Here is a 17,903-nt window from a genome sequence, read left to right on the forward strand (position 1 = left end):
AGTGGGCCCCGAGCAGGGCAGGGCTCACCTCCTCGCTGTACTTGCCCACGTAGGAGAAGATCTCGGAGAGCGCGCTCATGGTGTTGAACTCGTTCATGTGCATCCGGGACTGCTCAGCCAGGTACGCATTCATGTCCTGGTCACTGATGGCCGGCATCTTCCCGATGTCTGAGTAATACCTGCCGAGGCATGGGAGTGAGGAACCGTGCGTGTGGGGCAGAGGAGAGGTGGAAACTCCCAGTGCCGGGTCTGGGGCCAGCGGTTTCGGAGGGTGACCCAGACACTATCAGAGGGTGGACAGGGTGGGGACAGGAGGAAGGAGCGACTATCGCCTGCACTGGCTTTGCTCCCGGCTCCCAGAACAGTGGTCCAGCCTGCCTTGTGTGTCCTTCTAACGCCCCCTCCCACAGACGCAAGACGTCCCCTCCATGGGGCCTGAAGGCTCTTCTAGGCAGTTGCCCTGCCCTGATGTCCTCCCCTCTCTGAGGTTAGCCAGGAGAAGGGTGGGGCTGGGGGCCGCTGGCGGGGAGAGGCTGGCAGAAGGCAATCAGTCACTGTCACTTGCAGCTGTGCACTCCTGTCAACTGGTTAATTAGATGCCAACATTTACATTTTTAATTTCTGCAGTTTGACATTTTATGCAGCAACCCCCAACTCTCCCACCAGAGGGGAGTTGTGTCGTTCCCTAATGAGGAACTGAAGGGCCCTGGTGCCCCCCAAGACAGGTGCTTTCGGCTGTGGGCTACGGGAAAGAGACCAGGCACCTGCAAAGGCGGGGGAGCATCAGGGCCGTGGGGCAGCACGCCCAGGAGTCCTTGCGGTGTCCCAGCTCAGCCCACGCTGAATGCCCGTGGCTTCATTGCTGGGGAGAGTGAGCCTGAGAGCTTAGAACAGGGGAGGGTGGCGGGGACAGTCAGCAGGGCGGGGACTCCGGTGAGGCAAGTGAAGCAGCTGGGGAACAAAGTTTTCAGAGAGTCACGCAGGTGACAATGACAGCTCCTGGGTTCCCAGAACTCTAGGCTTGATCAGGTGAGTGGAGGGCGTATTCTCAGAGGCTCTGGTTCATCCTCACCCTGGACCTCAGCGCTGCATCTCTCCCTCTGCATCCCTTACCATGCTGACCATGAATCTCTCCATCCTGTGCCCACCCTCACCTTTGCCCCTAGGTGCCCAGGAGTTGGGTGGCAGACTATCAGAGGTGGCATTCCTGTGCTACTCCAGCATCATGCTCAAGGGCTTGTGTGAACGACAGGTCAGTTTGCGCCAGAGCATCCCCAGGCCGGCAAGGATTGGCAAGGGGTGGCCTGGCCGCCCTACTTGAACCACAGCCCTGCACGGAGGCCGTTCCGCCTCCGGCTCATTTAGACTTCCTTTCTTCACAACGTTATTTCAGCGTGGGGTCCTCTCTTCCCTCGCCCTCCCTCGTCTCCAGAGCCCTTGGGCCCCTCAGCTCCTTGTCCTGTTTCGTTTTGGTTCCTCTCTTCCACCCCAGAGGAGCCCACTCTCTTCCAGGCCTGAATCCCACCCCAAAACATCTTTAGGGTCCCTCAGGGTTCCAGGTAATGACATCCCAGGTGCTAAAGTTCCAGTGAGAGGCTCGATGCATTGCCTCTATTTCTGGAAGGCAATAAATGCAATGTTCCCTTTGACAGCAGAGACCCAGGGCATCAGTGGCGGCCCCAACCTTGCCGCTCCCAAGGAGATACGTGCCGTCGTCCCCTCGTGACTCCATGCCTAGTGAGCAAATACATTTGTCCGGTAAAGGGTCACGTCCACAGGTCGTATGGGGGGAGGAGATAGGAACAAACGAGCCTCTCCTTGCTGTCTCGCAGCCAGCAGCCAGACACAGCTCTGGCAACATGGCTGGGCCCAGAGTTTCCTGCAGACAGTTTCACTCTGTCACCACGGACAGCCAGACCTACTGACCGCGAGGAAAACCCCAGGCTCCCCCTGATGGGACGTGATCGTCATGAGAAGCAACGACTCCTGCCCTTCCCGTTACCTGCTCGTGAAACCTTACAGGTAGGGGGACGGCTCTGTCAGGCTTTCTGCAAATAGCATGAGGCCTCCTACTGCGACCTTTATGGCTGTGAGGGGCCTCAGAGCCCAGGTTAGGGACCACTGTCTTCATGGGTTCATGGGAAACACTGTCCCTTTGCAATAGCCTGCCTTTACCGCACTAAAAGCCCAGTCCTTTGCTCCAAAGAGGATGTATAGAAAATGAGTCTGTGAGAAAGAGAGGGAGAGAGTGTGAGGTGGGGTTGAGAGGAGTGTGTGGGAGGGCAGGGGTCTAACTGCTCACCTGCAGCCATGGGGGCAGCCAGCCTGGACGTGCTCTGCGTGATTCCCGCTCATAGTGAGGTCACGTCTGCACGGGGCAACCCGCCCCTCCTCTGCTGCCTGTGTGCAGAGGGCGCTGGATGGGACCAGTGCACGTCAGTGCCACACACAAGCCTACGAGTGGCTCGACCACACGTCCTCATCTTCAGCAAGTTCTAAATGGCTGAGCTGAGAGACTCTGGGCAGTCTGATGTCCTAGAGGAGTGTGGGGCTTGAGGTCTGCTGACATTCGGCCCATCCTCACCCCAAGCCCTGCCTGGAGCTAAGTGGGCCCGTCCCCCCTGCAGGTCTCTGCTGCCCTTGCCTCGACCTCTCCCTGCTCCTCTCCAGGGCTCTGCCCAACCCCACTCCCTGGCCAGCACCTGTTGAGCCTGACAGTGGCCCTGCTCTGGCATCTCTGCACTGTGTGCACAACTGCTTTCTCTTGAGCGCCTGCTGTGCTGGGGCTTTGTGCCGGGCTCTGCCACTGAGCAGCCTTATTGATTGTGGAGAATGCAATTATGTCCCATTAATGAACTTCACACAAGTGCTCTTATCAGCTAGCTGTGCAGTGAGGAAGGGAAGGGTCAGCCTGGGCTCCTGTGCTTGAACTTGCTCCCATGGGATGTCCTCCTGCAGGCGAGTCCTTCTCCAGAAGGGAACCAGTCCTTCTCCAGAAGGGATGCCAGCCCCATTGTGGTCCTGATACTGGTCCTCAGGAGCTGCTATAAAGGGCAGGGCCCCAGAGAGCTGGATTCTCTGCTGTTGACCAGTCTGCAGTGTTTTACATTCATGTGCTTCTGTGAGATGCACCCAGTGTGTGACGGTGGGCACCCCATCTCTGCCTTTAGGATGGCCCCAGTGATTGAGAAGGTGGTCTCCAATGCCCTGAACTCTTAGAGAAGAACAAAGTATCCTCATCCTTTCAAACACCTCAAGGATGAAGGTGCAGTCGTGAAAGACAGTTAGAGCCCAAGGCTCTGATGTATATATACTTACTTTTCAAGCTCCTGCATAATAGTCTTTTCCTCTGTGTTCATTCACTGACCTCCCCAGGCCCAGCAGAATCAGGACATTGCTCCCTGAGCCCCCACTGGTACAGCTCATGGGGCTTGCAGAGGGCCTGTGTGTCCTCCTTGACCATGATGAGGACCACAAGGGAAGGACCAAGTCTAATCCATCCCGAGTGTCCAGTGCACCCACGATGGACACCATAAATGTTTGACCCATGGATGAATGAGTAAGTTAATGAGATGTCCATACTTCACCTCCAGTATTGCTCCCAGGGTGAACTGTCCCAAGTTTTATATTTTGAATGGATGGCTTCTTTAGGAGGCATTTTTAAATATTTAAGATTCTGAGCCCTTTTCACGTGTGACACAGGTGAGAGATGGCATCCCAGTGAGTGGCATGCCCCGGCCCAGTTCCCAGGGGCCCAACTGTGGCTCCATTCCATTCACTCCTGTGTGGAAAACCTGTGCCTGCAGGTGAGGGAGGCTACCGTCGCCACGGGGTTAATTCCAATTTAAAATGAGAGGCAATCACTCTGACATGAAACTGTTACTGCTGTTGACAGTGAAATAGAAATTACTGCTGAGCATGACACACCAGTTTGGTGACAACACTGCTGAGTTCTGCTAAGATGAGGGTAGCAGTTGCTTTTGCTACTGGGGAACCAAGAGATTCTTCTCCCTTTCACTAGACGTGGCCGTAAGCAAAACCCCTCGTACTTGGAATGGAGGCAGCAAAGACGGGGAGTCTGCAGTGAGGCCACCAACCACAAGCGTTGCAAGGTACCTGGAGGCGGGAATGGGATGGAGGATGGATGAGAGGACAAGCAGAAGGATGGGAGGGATGAGGGATGGGAGGATCTGTGGGAGAATGGGAGGGGATGGTGGGGGGATGGGTAGCTGAAGAACTTCTAGGAGGTAAAGCCTGCTTAGGTATGACAGAGTGACCTGGGCTGCTCAACCAGCAGAGTTAGTGAGGACTCCTGCAGCCGTGTGCGTCCCACCCCCCTATAGAGAGGGCCACCAGAATAAACCCCGTTTCTCAGCTCTGAGGACAGCAGGCCCTCCCCCAGATGTGTGCGGGGCACGCTCTGCAGCACTGAGGCAGTGAGCCTGGGCCCTGTGTGCGCTGCCTGCACGCTCACAGGAACTGAACATCGAAATCAGAAGTGGGCAAGCCCTGGCCACTTCTGAACTGGAGGCTGCCAGTGCCCTCGGCAGGCCAGGGGGGGCGATCAGGCTGGCTGTGGGTCCTGAGCAAGCTCTGTGCTGCTGGACTTCATTTCCCAGCAGCCAGACAAGCTCAGAGGCCAGCCTCCTCGCGAAGGGAGACTGGAACTGATCCACTCATCACCGAGGGAAGAAGCACTCTAGGCTTGATCTCCAGACCTATCTGTGCTATTTCCCAACCCCTCTGTCTTTGTACCCTCATCCCAGAAGGGGAGGAGAAATGATTTGGGACCCCAAGCAAGTGACAGATGACTTTCCTGAGAGTGCCTTTGGTTGGTAAGAAACGGGCGGGATGAGAAATGGAGACCATCAAGGCACTCCTAAAAATAACCAAATGGACTGGGGTTACTTGTGAGCTATAGCAGCTGCGTGGCACAGATCTCATTTAGCACCAAGTGAAAGGGAGACCATTAGCCTGGCACGTGCACTATTCTCACCTCTGACTAACCGGGCCATTCTGGGGAAGTATCCTCTACACAGATGTTTCATAAATGCTCCCAGCCGTTCACATCCCTGCTTTCTCCCTCCCTGCCCGAGGTCCCATTGCAGTGACATTGCACCGGCACAGGGGTAACCAGAGCCCAGCCGCTGCCTCTTTCTTCTCTCTCTTTGCTGAAGAGCCAGCTGACCACACAGGAGAGCTTGCTCCTCCTGGCAGCTCTGTTGTCAGAAGAATGAGCCACTGTCGAAGCAGGGGGAGGTAAGAGCCTCTTTGGTGACTCAGACATAATCAGATATGAGGACAAAAGAGTGAGCTGTCTCTCTGACAGCCAAGGCTGGAAGCCCACCACATGCACCAGCAGGAAGGGGTGGGGGGAGATATCAAAGAACAGAGGGAGAGGGAAAACAAAACGCAATTCTTCCAGCAGAACTATGTTACTGGGGTGGCCAGGATCCCACCCCGCTCTCAGTTATTCCCTCTGTAAAAGGGAAGGCAATTTTCAACTATAAAGATGGAGACTGTCTCTCTTCCATGGGTGAAACAATATTGTTCATTTTGTCTCAGTCACTGAGTCAAGAACAATTTCTGGTCTCTAACTCTTCAAAAAAGCACCAAATCTGAGTTTCCATCCAGGTTTCCTATCTTTAAGCTACTTAGAAGAAAGAGGGACTCTAAAATCAAGACCGCCATGTAGAGGTGTGCAGGTTGTTCACTGCACAAAGGTGCTTGGTTGAGAGGGTGAGCTAGGACTGACAGCTAGCCTGTCACTCAACAAACCATACATCCTGGCATGGGGCCACATCGTCTGGTAGGAAGGGGCACCTGCCTTAATTCACACAGATACCACATGGGTTGGCAAAAGCCCTGTCTAAAAAGTACCATAAATTGTAGAAAAGAGATTTGGGAGTCAGCTGAATTTGGGGATCTACTTTTCTCTTGGCCACTTAAGTCATCTTGGACTGATTACTCAACCATTCTGTATGTATAGTTCTTCACCTTCACGGGCACAAAATGAGGTTATAAAGCCTGTCCCCTTATGTTCCGGAGCTACTGTGATGAATAAATAAATAGACTTTCAGCTGGTTGTTTAGCTCAGGTGCTTGGCATATGGAGCTGATACAGCCCAGCCAAACCATGAATGTTCTTTACTGTGAGTTAGCTTTGTACCAAGAGGAACCCAGCTGCACAGCGTACAGGTGGCCCTCCCATCACAGGTGCATAGCTGAGACTGGATTAGATTAGGGCCACTATGGCTGGGAAGGCCCGGGCATCAAGAGTTCATCGTGCTGAGAGTCAGGGGACTGGGACTGTGTGAAGCTGTTCAGTGTGACAAGGATGTCCCCACAGGACACTGGAAAAACTGCCAGATGGACGGGCAGATGGGGACAGGCCTCCAGCCTGCCTGTGGCCGGATGTTATTCGGTCCCTTGGAGTCTTTACTTTTTTTTTTATTTTTTAGTGGGCACCAGAGCAGGGAACTCTATTTCCTTCCTGAGCCTAGAAAGAGCTGGGCCCTCCATGCAGGGGAGCAGAACGCAGTGGCAGCTTCTAGCCATGTCCCATTCTTGTTTCAGCTGACAGTACTGGGTCCGTGGGCTGTGGGTGTCACCACTGCAGGCTGGGGCTTCGCGCAGGACCAGTCTGCAAAAGCCCTGCCCATTGCAGAGGGGAAGGAAGGGGTCCCACATCCACCAAGGAAGTTGCCTGCTGCGGCCCGGGGCCTACCTGGGCTCCCCGGCCCAGCACTCACCTCTCCACCCAGTTCTTGTAGCTCGGGATGTCCTTGGCGTAGAGCAGCTTGTTGGAGGGGGAGTCCTTGCCCAGCCGGTGCTCCGACGTGGAACAGGAGTCCATGAAGGTCTGGGCCACCACAGACAGGCAGGCGTCAGTGATGCTGTTCTTGTGGATGTCAAACACAAACTGGGGGTTCTTGATCATGTTGACCCAAAACCTCAGAGGCAGGCTGTGTGGGGGGAAGAGGCAGACGGTCAAGGGAGCTGGGGGGCAGGGGGGCACTGTACATTGGCCCGGAGAGTTCCCGGGAGAAAGAGAAAAGGCTGGGAAGCAAGGGTTCTGAGGGGCCTTCTCTATGTCATCAATTCACTTTCCAGGGACGTGGAGATCAGCGAGGTTGAACAGTCTGTTCAGAGATACAGCGTTGATGGGAACTGGAGGGCTCGATGCCCAGCCTGGACCACAGGACTCACCATCTGCCCTGAGAACACAAGGCGCTGGGGTCCGAGGCAGCCGTGACGGGTACTAGAAATGGAACTTCTGACTCTGTTCCACCGCCTGCCCCTGCGCCACAGATACAAGGCATGTCTGGCTGGCAAACCTTCAATAGCCTGGAGCCTGGGCTTTGTATCTTATTCTCTGCCCTCGCCCTTCCTGCCTGGCCGTATGGGCTCATTCCTACGTGGTGAGGGCCCTGGCACTCAACAGTTCAAGTGCAGCTAACTGATTCCCATCCCTAAGCCGGCAGGCTGAACGAACCCCACTCCCGGCCTCTCACCTGCCCCGTTGTGTTCCCTCCTTCCCCTCCCTTTCTTCCAGTTAGCACCTGCTGTAGACCAGGAGCTATGCTAGCAACTGGGGGTCCAGTGTGAATAAGACCCATCCCCTGTCCTCCAGAAGTCTGCACACTGCTGGGCTCGTGGGGAATGTCAGACGTGCAATCAGCAACTTTGGGCGCTGGACCTGAGGGATGGGTGGGGTCCAGTGTGGGAGCCAGGGAGGTGTGAGCAAGTCTACCCAGAGGGGCATTATCTGGAAAGTCTTCACTGAGAGGACGACACTTAATGGTCTCAGTTTTAGAGATGCAGAGGTGTTCCTTAGCTGGATGAAAGCTGAAGGAAGAGGAGAGGAAGGTACTGCCAAAGGGGAGTGAACCAAAGACAAAGAGGAGGTGAAACTTGCTTTTGACTGTACTCTACTGGCTCTCAGAGTCTGCGGCTTCCATCCAGCCTGTGGAGACGCAGGTCAGGAAATGGGGTGGCACCCAGCAAGGGATCACTTATTTCCCTCCCTCTGCCTCCACATCCTTACCTCCTGCCATGTGCCCTGATGCTTTACTGTTGCTTGGTTGCTGTCCTCAGGGTTGGTAATAATAGTTATAATGTTTGCGTGTGTTTGGCTTGCCTCTTACAACTTCAACTCTTTTGAATTACATTATTTCGATCCAGCAGGAACAGGATTTCTATATTTGTTGTATCTCTCCCAGCAGCCAGCACGTACATACAACAAATGCTAAAATACAGTACGGCCTCATATTCAAGACTGCCAATCAGTCCACAAGTATTTATTAAGTTCCCACAAAGTGTGCCATGCAGGCAGCACCGAGGTCTAACAATGGTAAGTGGCCCTTGTTTCATCCTGGGAAATCCAGAAGAGGAAAGAAAGGGATGGAACAGAAAGTTCTGACACTCAGGGCAAAGTCAGGGTCACTGCAACTGCCCAGGGGAGACCATGAGAGCTGGGCTCAGAGCCCCGGATGAAGGACTCCCGGCTGCCCAGCTGATGAAGTCTCCAGTCTACATCTCCCCGTTTCCGGAAGTCCCACCTGGAAAGGGACTCTGGGAGCCCATATTTGCTGCATGGTTGTTTCTCCCCAACATTCCCCTTCCTTCAGCCAGTTGTGCTGACAGGCAGATCAAACAGGGAAACCACAGAAGCTCCTGCCTAATGAAATATTAGCATATTATTAACATTAGTGGTGGCACTAATCTCTGGTTGATTGCAGCCACTCAGGCTAAATGAGCAGGAGGTTTATTTAAAAGAGAAAAGGCAGGGGAATGTGGAGGAAGGTAGTAGGGGAGAGGGCGAGTTAACAACTTTGGCTAGGAATAAAGAAACAATCTCTCTTCAATCAGGGACAATTAACTCTAAGTCAGTATGCAGGCTTCATAATTCCTGGACTAACTTTGTCTTGCCCAGGTGGCCACGATCAGGATCGGGGGAGTGTGTCCTCTGGTGAGAGGACCCGAGAGCTGGTACCGCTGTCCCCTGCCCGGGCTTTCCTTCCCTGACACTGGAGCTTGTTACGGTAACACGCCTGACTCTTGGAAGAGCGGGCAGGAAGGAAGGTTCTGCCCTCCCTCCAAGGACTTCATGGCATCTCGTCGTTGGAGGTGCCCTTACCTTACCCCAGCGGGAGGTATGAGCTGAAAACAAATGGTTTAGATACCGTTTCAGGGGGATGTACTTGTAAAGGGCTACAAGAGCAAGGGGGAATGTTTTGGAAATACCAGCTCTCCCAGCATCTGGATAAGGTCTGGGCAGGGCATTCCTTGAATTCTGAAGGCTGCAGACATTCAGCTGGGGTGGTAAGTAGGAAGCCTTGGTGGCAGAGAGAAGCAGACTGGGTAGATCAGGGGCATATGCCCTTGGAACAGCTCTGCAGAGTAATGCTAAAAAGATGGGCAGAATGCAATGCAGTCTTACCTAGAGGCAGGCGCTGGGAGGGCCAAGACCTGCAGGCCTTTCAGAGGAAAGAACAGCCTTCACGCCGTGTACTGTACTAGATGGGAATCCAGAGTCTAAGAGTCTTATTTCAGAAAGATTGCAGGAACTCCACAATGCAAAAGATCTTCTCTCACCCAGAACTACTGTGGGAGCAAACCCTACTCTTCAGGTCTATGGCCCAAAGCTCTGTACCTGCCTGATTTCCCAATTTTAGTAGTGATGCACTGTGCTTCAGGTGAAAGAGAGGAGAAGCCAGAGCATCCTACATTAAATAACGTTTCAGTGCCACAGGCTGACTTCTACCTAAATCTAGGTTTGGGTTTGGGGCTTGGGGCTGGTTGTCAGGGCACCTGGCTGAGCCCTAGTACCATGTCAGTCCTAGCCGTTGGTGGGTGCTGGGCAGCAGGCTCGTGCTGCTTTGGAAGAATGTTCTGGGGTGAGCACCCCAGGACAGGGACCGTGTAAAACTACTGGGAGGGGATTCTGGAACGGAAGGGACCAAATATAAGGCAGCTTTATCCCAGGTAGAACTCTCAAGTAGAGACTGTCTTGGCTCTGCATCTTCATCAATATTTATCGAGTCCCAGCTTTGTGCAAGGTTTCATCACAAGAGCTGAATACTGATGTCTGACCTTGCAGTCTCAAAGTGAAACACGACTGACACACAAATGAAGGGAAAGGATGATACATGCTAAAGGAGAGAGGGGGCCATGGTGAGACACCTAGAGGGGCATTTAGGACTTACAGGATCCCCTCGTCTCAAAGACACGGTAGTTATGGGACGGTGCCTTCCCCGAAGGGGGTTTGTGGAAAGGGAAGACCACTTCTTGAATAGAATGGGAACACTCCTCGTTCACCTAGGTCACTCCTAGACGTGCTTCAGACTCCACTTAAGGTCACTGTGAGATGCTGCCCCTCTACAATCCAGCTGCACACATGCCTCCCCCATTGTTGCATGTGCCTCTCTGTCCGAACAGCTGCCCTCCTGTCTCTTACCCGTGACTGTCAGCCTACGGAGGGCAGAAGCCTCAGGGTCTAACACAGTGTCAGGCACAGGGGAGGGACTTGGATGTGAGAGCCACCTGGCTGCCACATCTGGCATGTTCCTTTTTGCTCATTTAGTTGGTTAAATGTTTGCTGACTGACTGACTGATGATAGGAATGAAGGTGAAGGATGATTCGACTAGAGGGAAGGGAGAGAGGAAGTGAGCACACAAATAATCGGGGAGGAGATGGAGGCCCCGAGAGAGCGCCTGCGTAGAGTCGCTGCTGGGAAGGTGGACCACGGCCCCTCTCCCCCTCTCCAAGGCCTGAGGCCCACCTGAGCTCATGGACTCCAGGCTGGCCTCTCTTGATTCATCTGCTCGCCCCTCACTCACCAGTTGCTCTTCCAGGTGTGGCGGACGTGCGGGTCGTGGATGCCGTGCTTGTCCGCCTGCTCATCCAGGAAGTCAAACATGTACTTGATCGCCAGGGGCAGGGCGGAGCCGCGGTGCGCCGTGCTGAAGATGGTCTCGAAGAGGTCGTCCACAAACTTCTGCAGTGTGCCCTGTGGAGGAGGGCACAAGTTCGGACACAGCTCGCCTGCCCCGTGAGCTCCGAGGCTGGGTTTTAAGGTCGACTGGCCTCCCAGATGGCGGGCGGAGGGGAGGACAGCGCACAGCCACGCCTGCTTGGGGGAAATCCTGCAACTGCATATGTGAAATCGGCACCCTCCCCCCGCCCGCCTGCATCTGTTTCGAGCAGCTTTACATTTCCCCGGCACGTGGAAAACAGACATAACACCGATAACTGGACCTAAGGAAGCCTTCCTCTGCCAACAACTCGGTTTGGTTTAACACCCTTTGATGGTGTTATTTTAGCACTTTTCACAAATGCTAATGAACAACTCACTCGGTCAGAGCAGACAAACACAATCTGCTGGTTCTGTTTAGGCATTACTCACGCCAGCTAATGCACAGTTACTCACTGGCCTCTGCAGAGAGCGGAGCCGAGGCCAGTCTCAGGAGTGAGGGACGAACTGGGGTGGGACCGCCTCACCTCAGAGACGTGCAGAGCCGGCAAATGCCCAGCATCTCTGCTGCTGCCCACCCCCCCATCCATTCATGCAGGCCCTGCTCACCAGTGCCCATCTCCTTCCCAGCACAGAGCCTCAGAATCCTTCTCAACCCAGTGCTGCAGCCGACCCCACCCATACTGGATCCGTGCTGGATGTCCCCAGAACCAGGATTAGAAACGGTGCCTGGAAAGTCACTGATGGAGCCCAATTTCCATCACGACACCCCAGAGAAATAGTCATTCTTCTGTTAGGTGTGGCAGAAGACTATGAATACACATGGTTAGTGTCTCTATTTGAGCAAGGGCAAGAGAAGGGACGGAATCGAAACTTCTGACGCATGCCAGCACGGATGTATGGGTGGGGTTGGCTGCAGCACTGGGTTGAGAAGGATTCTGAGGCTCTGTGCTGGGAAGGAGACGGGCACTGGTGAGCAGGGCCTGCATGAATGGATGAGAGAGGGGGGCACCAGCAGAGATGCTAGGCATTTGCCAGCTGTGGCATGTCTGTGAGGTGAGGCAGTCCCATCCCATAACCCACAGGTGCCCCACACCCCGTCTGAAGTCCCATACCTTAGTGGCCAGCAGTCGTGTCAGATAGATTTCAGACACCATCTTGCTCCCCCGGTCACCCTCCTTCTGGTCCCCGTGCTCGTGGTTCTTCACCAGGTGCCACAGCTTGACGCCACTCTCCAGGTCAGGGGTGATCATGGGTGTGCGTGAGCGGAGGCTGTCAGGGCTGCCCGTGTACCGGATCATGTTTTCTGTCAATGCAAGGACCCCACACGGTAAGGCCACCCAGCCTTCCGGCCCATTACTCACGACACACCTCGGCTCCAGCCAAGGCCAACTCCGATCCTTCCTGCATTTGCAGGCGCTGTCACCTTGCCTCGCTTCCGTCCATTCCTGAATCGGGGGCGCTCTCCCACCACCTCCGGGAAACTCTCTGTGGCCCCTCCACCCACTTAGATTTCCCTCCCTCCTGCACTTGCATCTCTCCAGTCCTTGTTATTCAATTTGTAAAAATAAAAGCTTATCCTTTTTTTTTTTTTTTTTTTGCGGTAAGTGGTCCTCTCACTGTTGTGGCCTCTCCCGTTGTGGAGCACAGGCTCCAGACACGCAAGCTCAGTGGCCATGGCTCACGGGCCCAGCCACTCCGTGGCATGTGGGATCTTCCCAGACCGGGGCATGAACCCATGTCCCCTGCATCGGCAGGCGGACTCTCAACCATTGCGCCACCAGGGAAGCCCAAGCTTGTCCTTTTTTATCTTTCCTTATAAGAGCTCCCAAGTCTCAGGGTGTGCTTTGTGCAGCCAGTTAAGTACCAATGAAAGAGCAGGGATCCCGTCTCCCCAAATGACGGTTGACCAGCTTAGTGATCGCCCCGTCACTTGTGTACCTTCATCCGCCCCTCTCGCCTGGACCAATTCCTCCCACTTACTTGCTGAAACGTAAGGTGTCGTGAGATGAGTGTTGAGCAGGAAAAGAAGAGGCAAGCCCCACTGTGTGCGGGCACCGTTCTATGTCGTCTTCTGTTTATTTTCCAGAACCATCCCGTGAAGTTGCTAGTTTTTGCAATGCCCGTCTTGCAGGCTTCCAGCCCACATCCAGCGCCCTTTTCCCCACCCCGAGGAGCAGAGACCTGGGTCTGTGCCTTCCCTCAACTGCTTCATAGTGTGTGACCTTTACACATCATCTAGCCTCTGTGCATCTGAGTTATAATTTGCTAATCTGCGTAAGAGGGGGAAATAATAATTATTCAATTCACTGATTATTATGAACCTGACGTTTCATAACACGTTATCACAAATGTGAAAGCATCTTAGAGACTGTAGGAGGCTCAGGAAGGTTAGACTTTCTTCCTGATTTTGAGGATGAAGGTCCTGCTCCTGCATCAGGCCAGAGTTCCTCTCTGGTGGCCAGCCTGCCTGACTCCCCCCACCCCACTCCTCACCCCCGCGCCCCATCCCGGCATCCACTGCCTTCCAGCAGTGCTGCCAGCAATGATAACAGCTGCTCAGGGCATCCTCTCCTCCCCAGAATGATTCAATGAACTCACCGTATTTACTTGCCGAGGTCCTGGAGACGGTGGAGTTGTTCACTGCATTGTAAGCTGTCACCTGCTTGGACACTAAAGCCACCACAGAACCATCCGGCACCTACCGGGAAAAGACAGGTGAGGGCCTGGGCACAGAAACTCTGCCACCCCAGGAAATCAGGACAAGCCAGGATGAACGTGGACCTCAGGGGTAATCAGCGCCTCACCGAGAACCAGGGGACCAAGGAGGCTGTCAGCTTTCCTTTGACGCCGCACGACAGATCTGAATACAGAACCGTAGTCTATGTTGGGGTTTACTCTTGGAGCAACTCTGGCAAGAGCTTCTCACCAGCATCCTCTGTCTTGATGCTTCCCTGGGGGAGCACCCAGCCTTAAACTCTGGGTACCACAGGGTCTGTGCCTATGCCCTGCGGGAAGCACACACCTGGCAACCTATCTCCAAGGAGGTCAGGGTTTCCTGGCTGGGGGCCATGTTTTCCCTGGGTCGCTAAGGGCACATGCAGTGCTGGTGAAGAAGTGGATTTAGGGCTTGGTACGAGCCTCAGGGCAGCCTTGCTATTCAAGGACTGAGACTCCCAGGGACCTGGCTGCCCAGTTCGCTAGCCCCCCTCCACTCCACGGTCACCCCACCTGGTAATGCGCCAGGGTGTTCAGTCTCTTCCAGTCGTTCTCAATCTTGGTGGTGATGTCTTCGTCCTGCAGGATCATCCTTGCCCCGCTTCCCTGTCGCCACTCTGTAGGAAGAGCAGTCACTTCTCAGAGAGGTCCTCAGGGCCCTCCCGTGGGATCCTGAGGACCCCTGTGCAGGCACATACATGGCACCTTCTCAGGGGTGCATCCACAGACAGGTGCTAGCAGACACTCCCAGAGGAGGGGTGCAGAAGCTCTCAGCACGGGGTGGGGGGCCCTGAATTCCAGTTCTGGTTCTCATCCCAACAAACTATGTGACAGAAGTAGGAATAACGTCACCCCCGTGGCCCACCTGTTCCCGCAGTGGCCACATCTGCAAGAAGTCTATGCTGATTAGCTGAATGAAAAGGGCAGGTGAAGGCACTTCAGAAAGTACTAAGCAAATGCAAGGTGGCGTCATCACCATCACGTACTCTTCGCTTGGTTGTCAGGCCTTGGAGCTCATGAGACCAGGGCTGCAAATTCGGTCACTGTGCACCCTGTTCCTGTTCTAGGGGTGCACCCCGTACCTGAAAGCTGGCAGGTGGGCCACCCCTGGCCGGGAGACTGAGTAAGTGTGGAGGGACCAGCAAAACCTATTCTCATGCCCAAGAACAGCCTCGTCCCCACAAAGTTGATGGGGATAAGAGCCTCTTGGTGATGTCCAACACCTGATTATCTGATGCCATAGGTATACGCTTACATCCCATGTTCTTCTCATGGGCCCAGACACCTACAGCACACGGGCTTGCTGACGGATCCCACGTGGGAAAACAGGAGACTGTTTCTCATCTACCAAATCCTCATCGCCACATGTGGTACAAATCACATGGAGATGGAGGCACGTACATTCCATCCTGAATTGTTTGCACATGGAGACCCAGGTGCATGCCAGACACAGGCCAGCTCTCGTGCACGGGCACGTACACATCTACACATGCACACACCGGAAAGGAAAAATGGCCTTTTCAATTTAAATACAACATGTGTTCCTGCCAGGAAGCCAGGAATCTGGTTTCCAGGCAGCCACTACCCCATTCGACGCCTCACAGATGCTGAAATTCTGAAACAGGCAAGACCACCGGGTTTTGCAGCATGTGGTTGGGGGCTGGAGTGAGTTCCCCGCCGTCCTCGTCTGACCCCTGCCTTGGGTTTTTCCCTACAGCTCGCAGACACACATATTGTCCTCCCTCCCTCTGTTCCCCTCCTGTCAAGGCTGAGCTGGGGGTCCAGGACTGATTCCTCCCTGCCTTGTGCACTTGGCACAAGGGGGGATCTGAACAAGCCACAGGGCCTGGGGGACTGAGCAGTGACAGCTGGTGACTAATTCGGGAGTGAGAGACAGGACTTCCTTGTTCCACAACTGGCCTGAAGTTGTGCAGTGCGCAGCCTGTGCAGCCGTACTCAGCAGCCGTGACTCTGAATCATGTCCAGTAATTACGTAAGTAGATGAAGGTCAGTCTGCCATCTCTGTCCCCAACCGAAAAAAAAACCAGGACAGAGTGTGGCCATGCTCCCCCCAGGGCAGTCAAGCAATGATGGCTTGTCCTTAGGAGTGCAAAAGTGATGCTGCCAGATGCCCACCAGCAGGGCTAGCCCAGCACCTGGGACACAGTAAATACCTGATGAGTACCTATTACATGAATAATACATAAGTGAAAGAGTGAATAGACGAAAAAAGGGAAAGAGTAAGTGAGCGAGTAACGGTGGCTTATTTTCCAAGCAGTGAAAGGATTTTCTACCTGTCTGTTGCTGCTCCATGGTGGGCAGACAGTGAGCTACAGTGAGAAGTGAAAGGTGAGCCGCGCTCTTAGAACCTGGGACAAAGGAAGAGCTGAACTCCAGAACCTCAACTGGGCACGTCCACTGCCAGAAGTGAAAGCTCTCTGAAGAGATTCTCACTCGTTCTTCCGATTTTACGACTGGGAAATTAAAGAAACAGGTTGGGAAGACAGACCTGGAGGTCATCCCAACTCAGAGCTCTGCGGCGTGGTGCCCACGACGTGCGTGAGCCACCGAGTGTCGGGAGCGTGGAGGAAGGGCAGTGATGGCCAGACTGGAACCTGGGCTGTGGCTGCACTGGGATGCTGGCGGGTAGCTGCCTCCCCTCAAGTGCATACTCTGAGCTCCAGGAATCCCAGTGGGACATAGCACTTCCCCCTCCACAAAAGTTGTGCTGATGGGGACGTCGCACACTTTCCCCCTGGCTGAGCCTTGTGGGCAGTGATGATACCCCATGGGCAGCAGGAAGCCTGCTCTTCACTGATGCCAGTGCTTAGTCACACGTTCAGGGACTGCAAGAAGAGGCATTCTGGTGTCCCAGTCCTATGGTCCTCCGAGGCCAGCCCCTGCTTCTGACGGGATGCCAGCAGGCAGCAGGGAGGCATCAACTAGTGTCTTTTTGGCAATTATCTCAAAAATTTAAGACTGGTCCTCTAAATACCAATGTGAAGATAGCGAGCTGGAGAATACTGAGCTTTTAGATCTCTCAAGCCTGTTATTTTGGTTACCTCTTCTACAGGAAAATTGCTAAGTACTTTTTTCCTGAAATATCAGAAAGGTAAAAAAGTGAAATTCTCTGTCCCATCCCCAAACCAGTCCTGATGAATGAACCCCAGACAGATGGGAGCCTGGTGTTGGCAGCTGGGATGTGCAGGAAAGAAGCACGGCCATGGGCAGCCTGCCCAGCTGACCCAGAACGGAAGAGGCTGCAACATCAGGGCAGGGATTCCCTGGCATCGAGTGATTTAAGTGTGCTAACATGGAAACCTGTCCCTAAATCTCACTCTTTTCTGCTCGGGGTCCTTATACCTGTGGCCTGAACACACTTCACTTCTCTGTTACTGTAAGGCCAACTGGCCCGAGGCAGGGGAACGCAATCAGATTCACAGGTTGCATCAGACCGAAACTCTCCGGACCACCCAGTTCCAGAAACTGACCTGGGGACCTTCCACTTGGCCCAGCCTTCCCGCCTTTCGAGGGGCAGGACTAACGGTCCCAAGACGGATGCAACCGGCACCAGATAGTGCCACGACACCCGAAGAGACCACCAAATAAGGACTACCCTGCGCCCTCCCAGATTCACCACACCCCTTTCCCTTCTTCCCCTATAAAATCTTGCCCAACCCTCGCCCGGGTGCGACTTCTCTGGCCCCTTTCTCTCGGACCAGTGGACCTCACCCGGGAGCGCCCTCTAATAAAGCTCACTTGAAGCTTTCCTCTGTTTCGCGGTGCCGTCTGTTAAGATCCGACCTTACATTTGGTGCCGAAACCTGGGAGGGGTACCAAGCCCCGCGGGTTACCGCGCGGGCCACTCCTCCCCTCCCCCAGGAGACAACCAGGGAACCTCTACTCATCCACCCGATCTGGCAGAAAACAGGATAAGTCCCCCTCCCTTGTTCCCTCCGAACCCCAGAGTCCCTACCCACCGGACTCCCTGTCCCTAATCGCGGCCGCGTCAGGGACTCCTCCGTCCTCTCTCCGGGCCTCGGGCAACTGTGGAGACGTCCCAATCGCCTGACCGCCCTCCGGCCTGCCGTGAATTGGAGACTGAGACCCGGGGTGCCTCTCTCCCTCTCCATTCACTCAGGGACAGACTGGGGGTCATGGGAACCTCACAATCGAAACCAGATTCTAAGACGCCCCTGGGGGGTGTCCT

At 54.5% G+C, this 17,903-nt stretch overlaps 1 protein-coding gene across 3 annotated transcripts in view; it reads right to left on the reverse strand.

Annotated features, from left to right (window-relative positions):
- PLXNA4 (plexin A4) overlaps window positions 1–17,903 on the reverse strand; it is a 627,343-nt gene that overhangs the window by 8,005 nt on the left and 601,435 nt on the right. For 2 of the 3 annotated variants that reach the window (XM_060108908.1, XM_060108911.1), the window contains exons 26-31: window positions 14,207–14,310; window positions 13,577–13,676; window positions 12,091–12,281; window positions 10,842–11,011; window positions 6,752–6,964; window positions 29–179 (exon numbers count right to left, since the gene is read on the reverse strand). In XM_060108908.1, coding sequence (XP_059964891.1) covers window positions 29–179; window positions 6,752–6,964; window positions 10,842–11,011; window positions 12,091–12,281; window positions 13,577–13,676; window positions 14,207–14,310 — 929 coding nt within the window. Of the gene's footprint in view, window positions 1–28; window positions 180–2,326; window positions 2,401–6,751; window positions 6,965–10,841; window positions 11,012–12,090; window positions 12,282–13,576; window positions 13,677–14,206; window positions 14,311–17,903 lie in introns of those variants that run through there. The other variant, XM_060108910.1, reaches the window with a different exon arrangement.

The sequence above is a fragment of the Mesoplodon densirostris genome, chromosome 9 (genome assembly GCF_025265405.1).
Source record: "Mesoplodon densirostris isolate mMesDen1 chromosome 9, mMesDen1 primary haplotype, whole genome shotgun sequence".
In the NCBI taxonomy this organism is placed as follows: domain Eukaryota; kingdom Metazoa; phylum Chordata; class Mammalia; order Artiodactyla; family Ziphiidae; genus Mesoplodon; species Mesoplodon densirostris.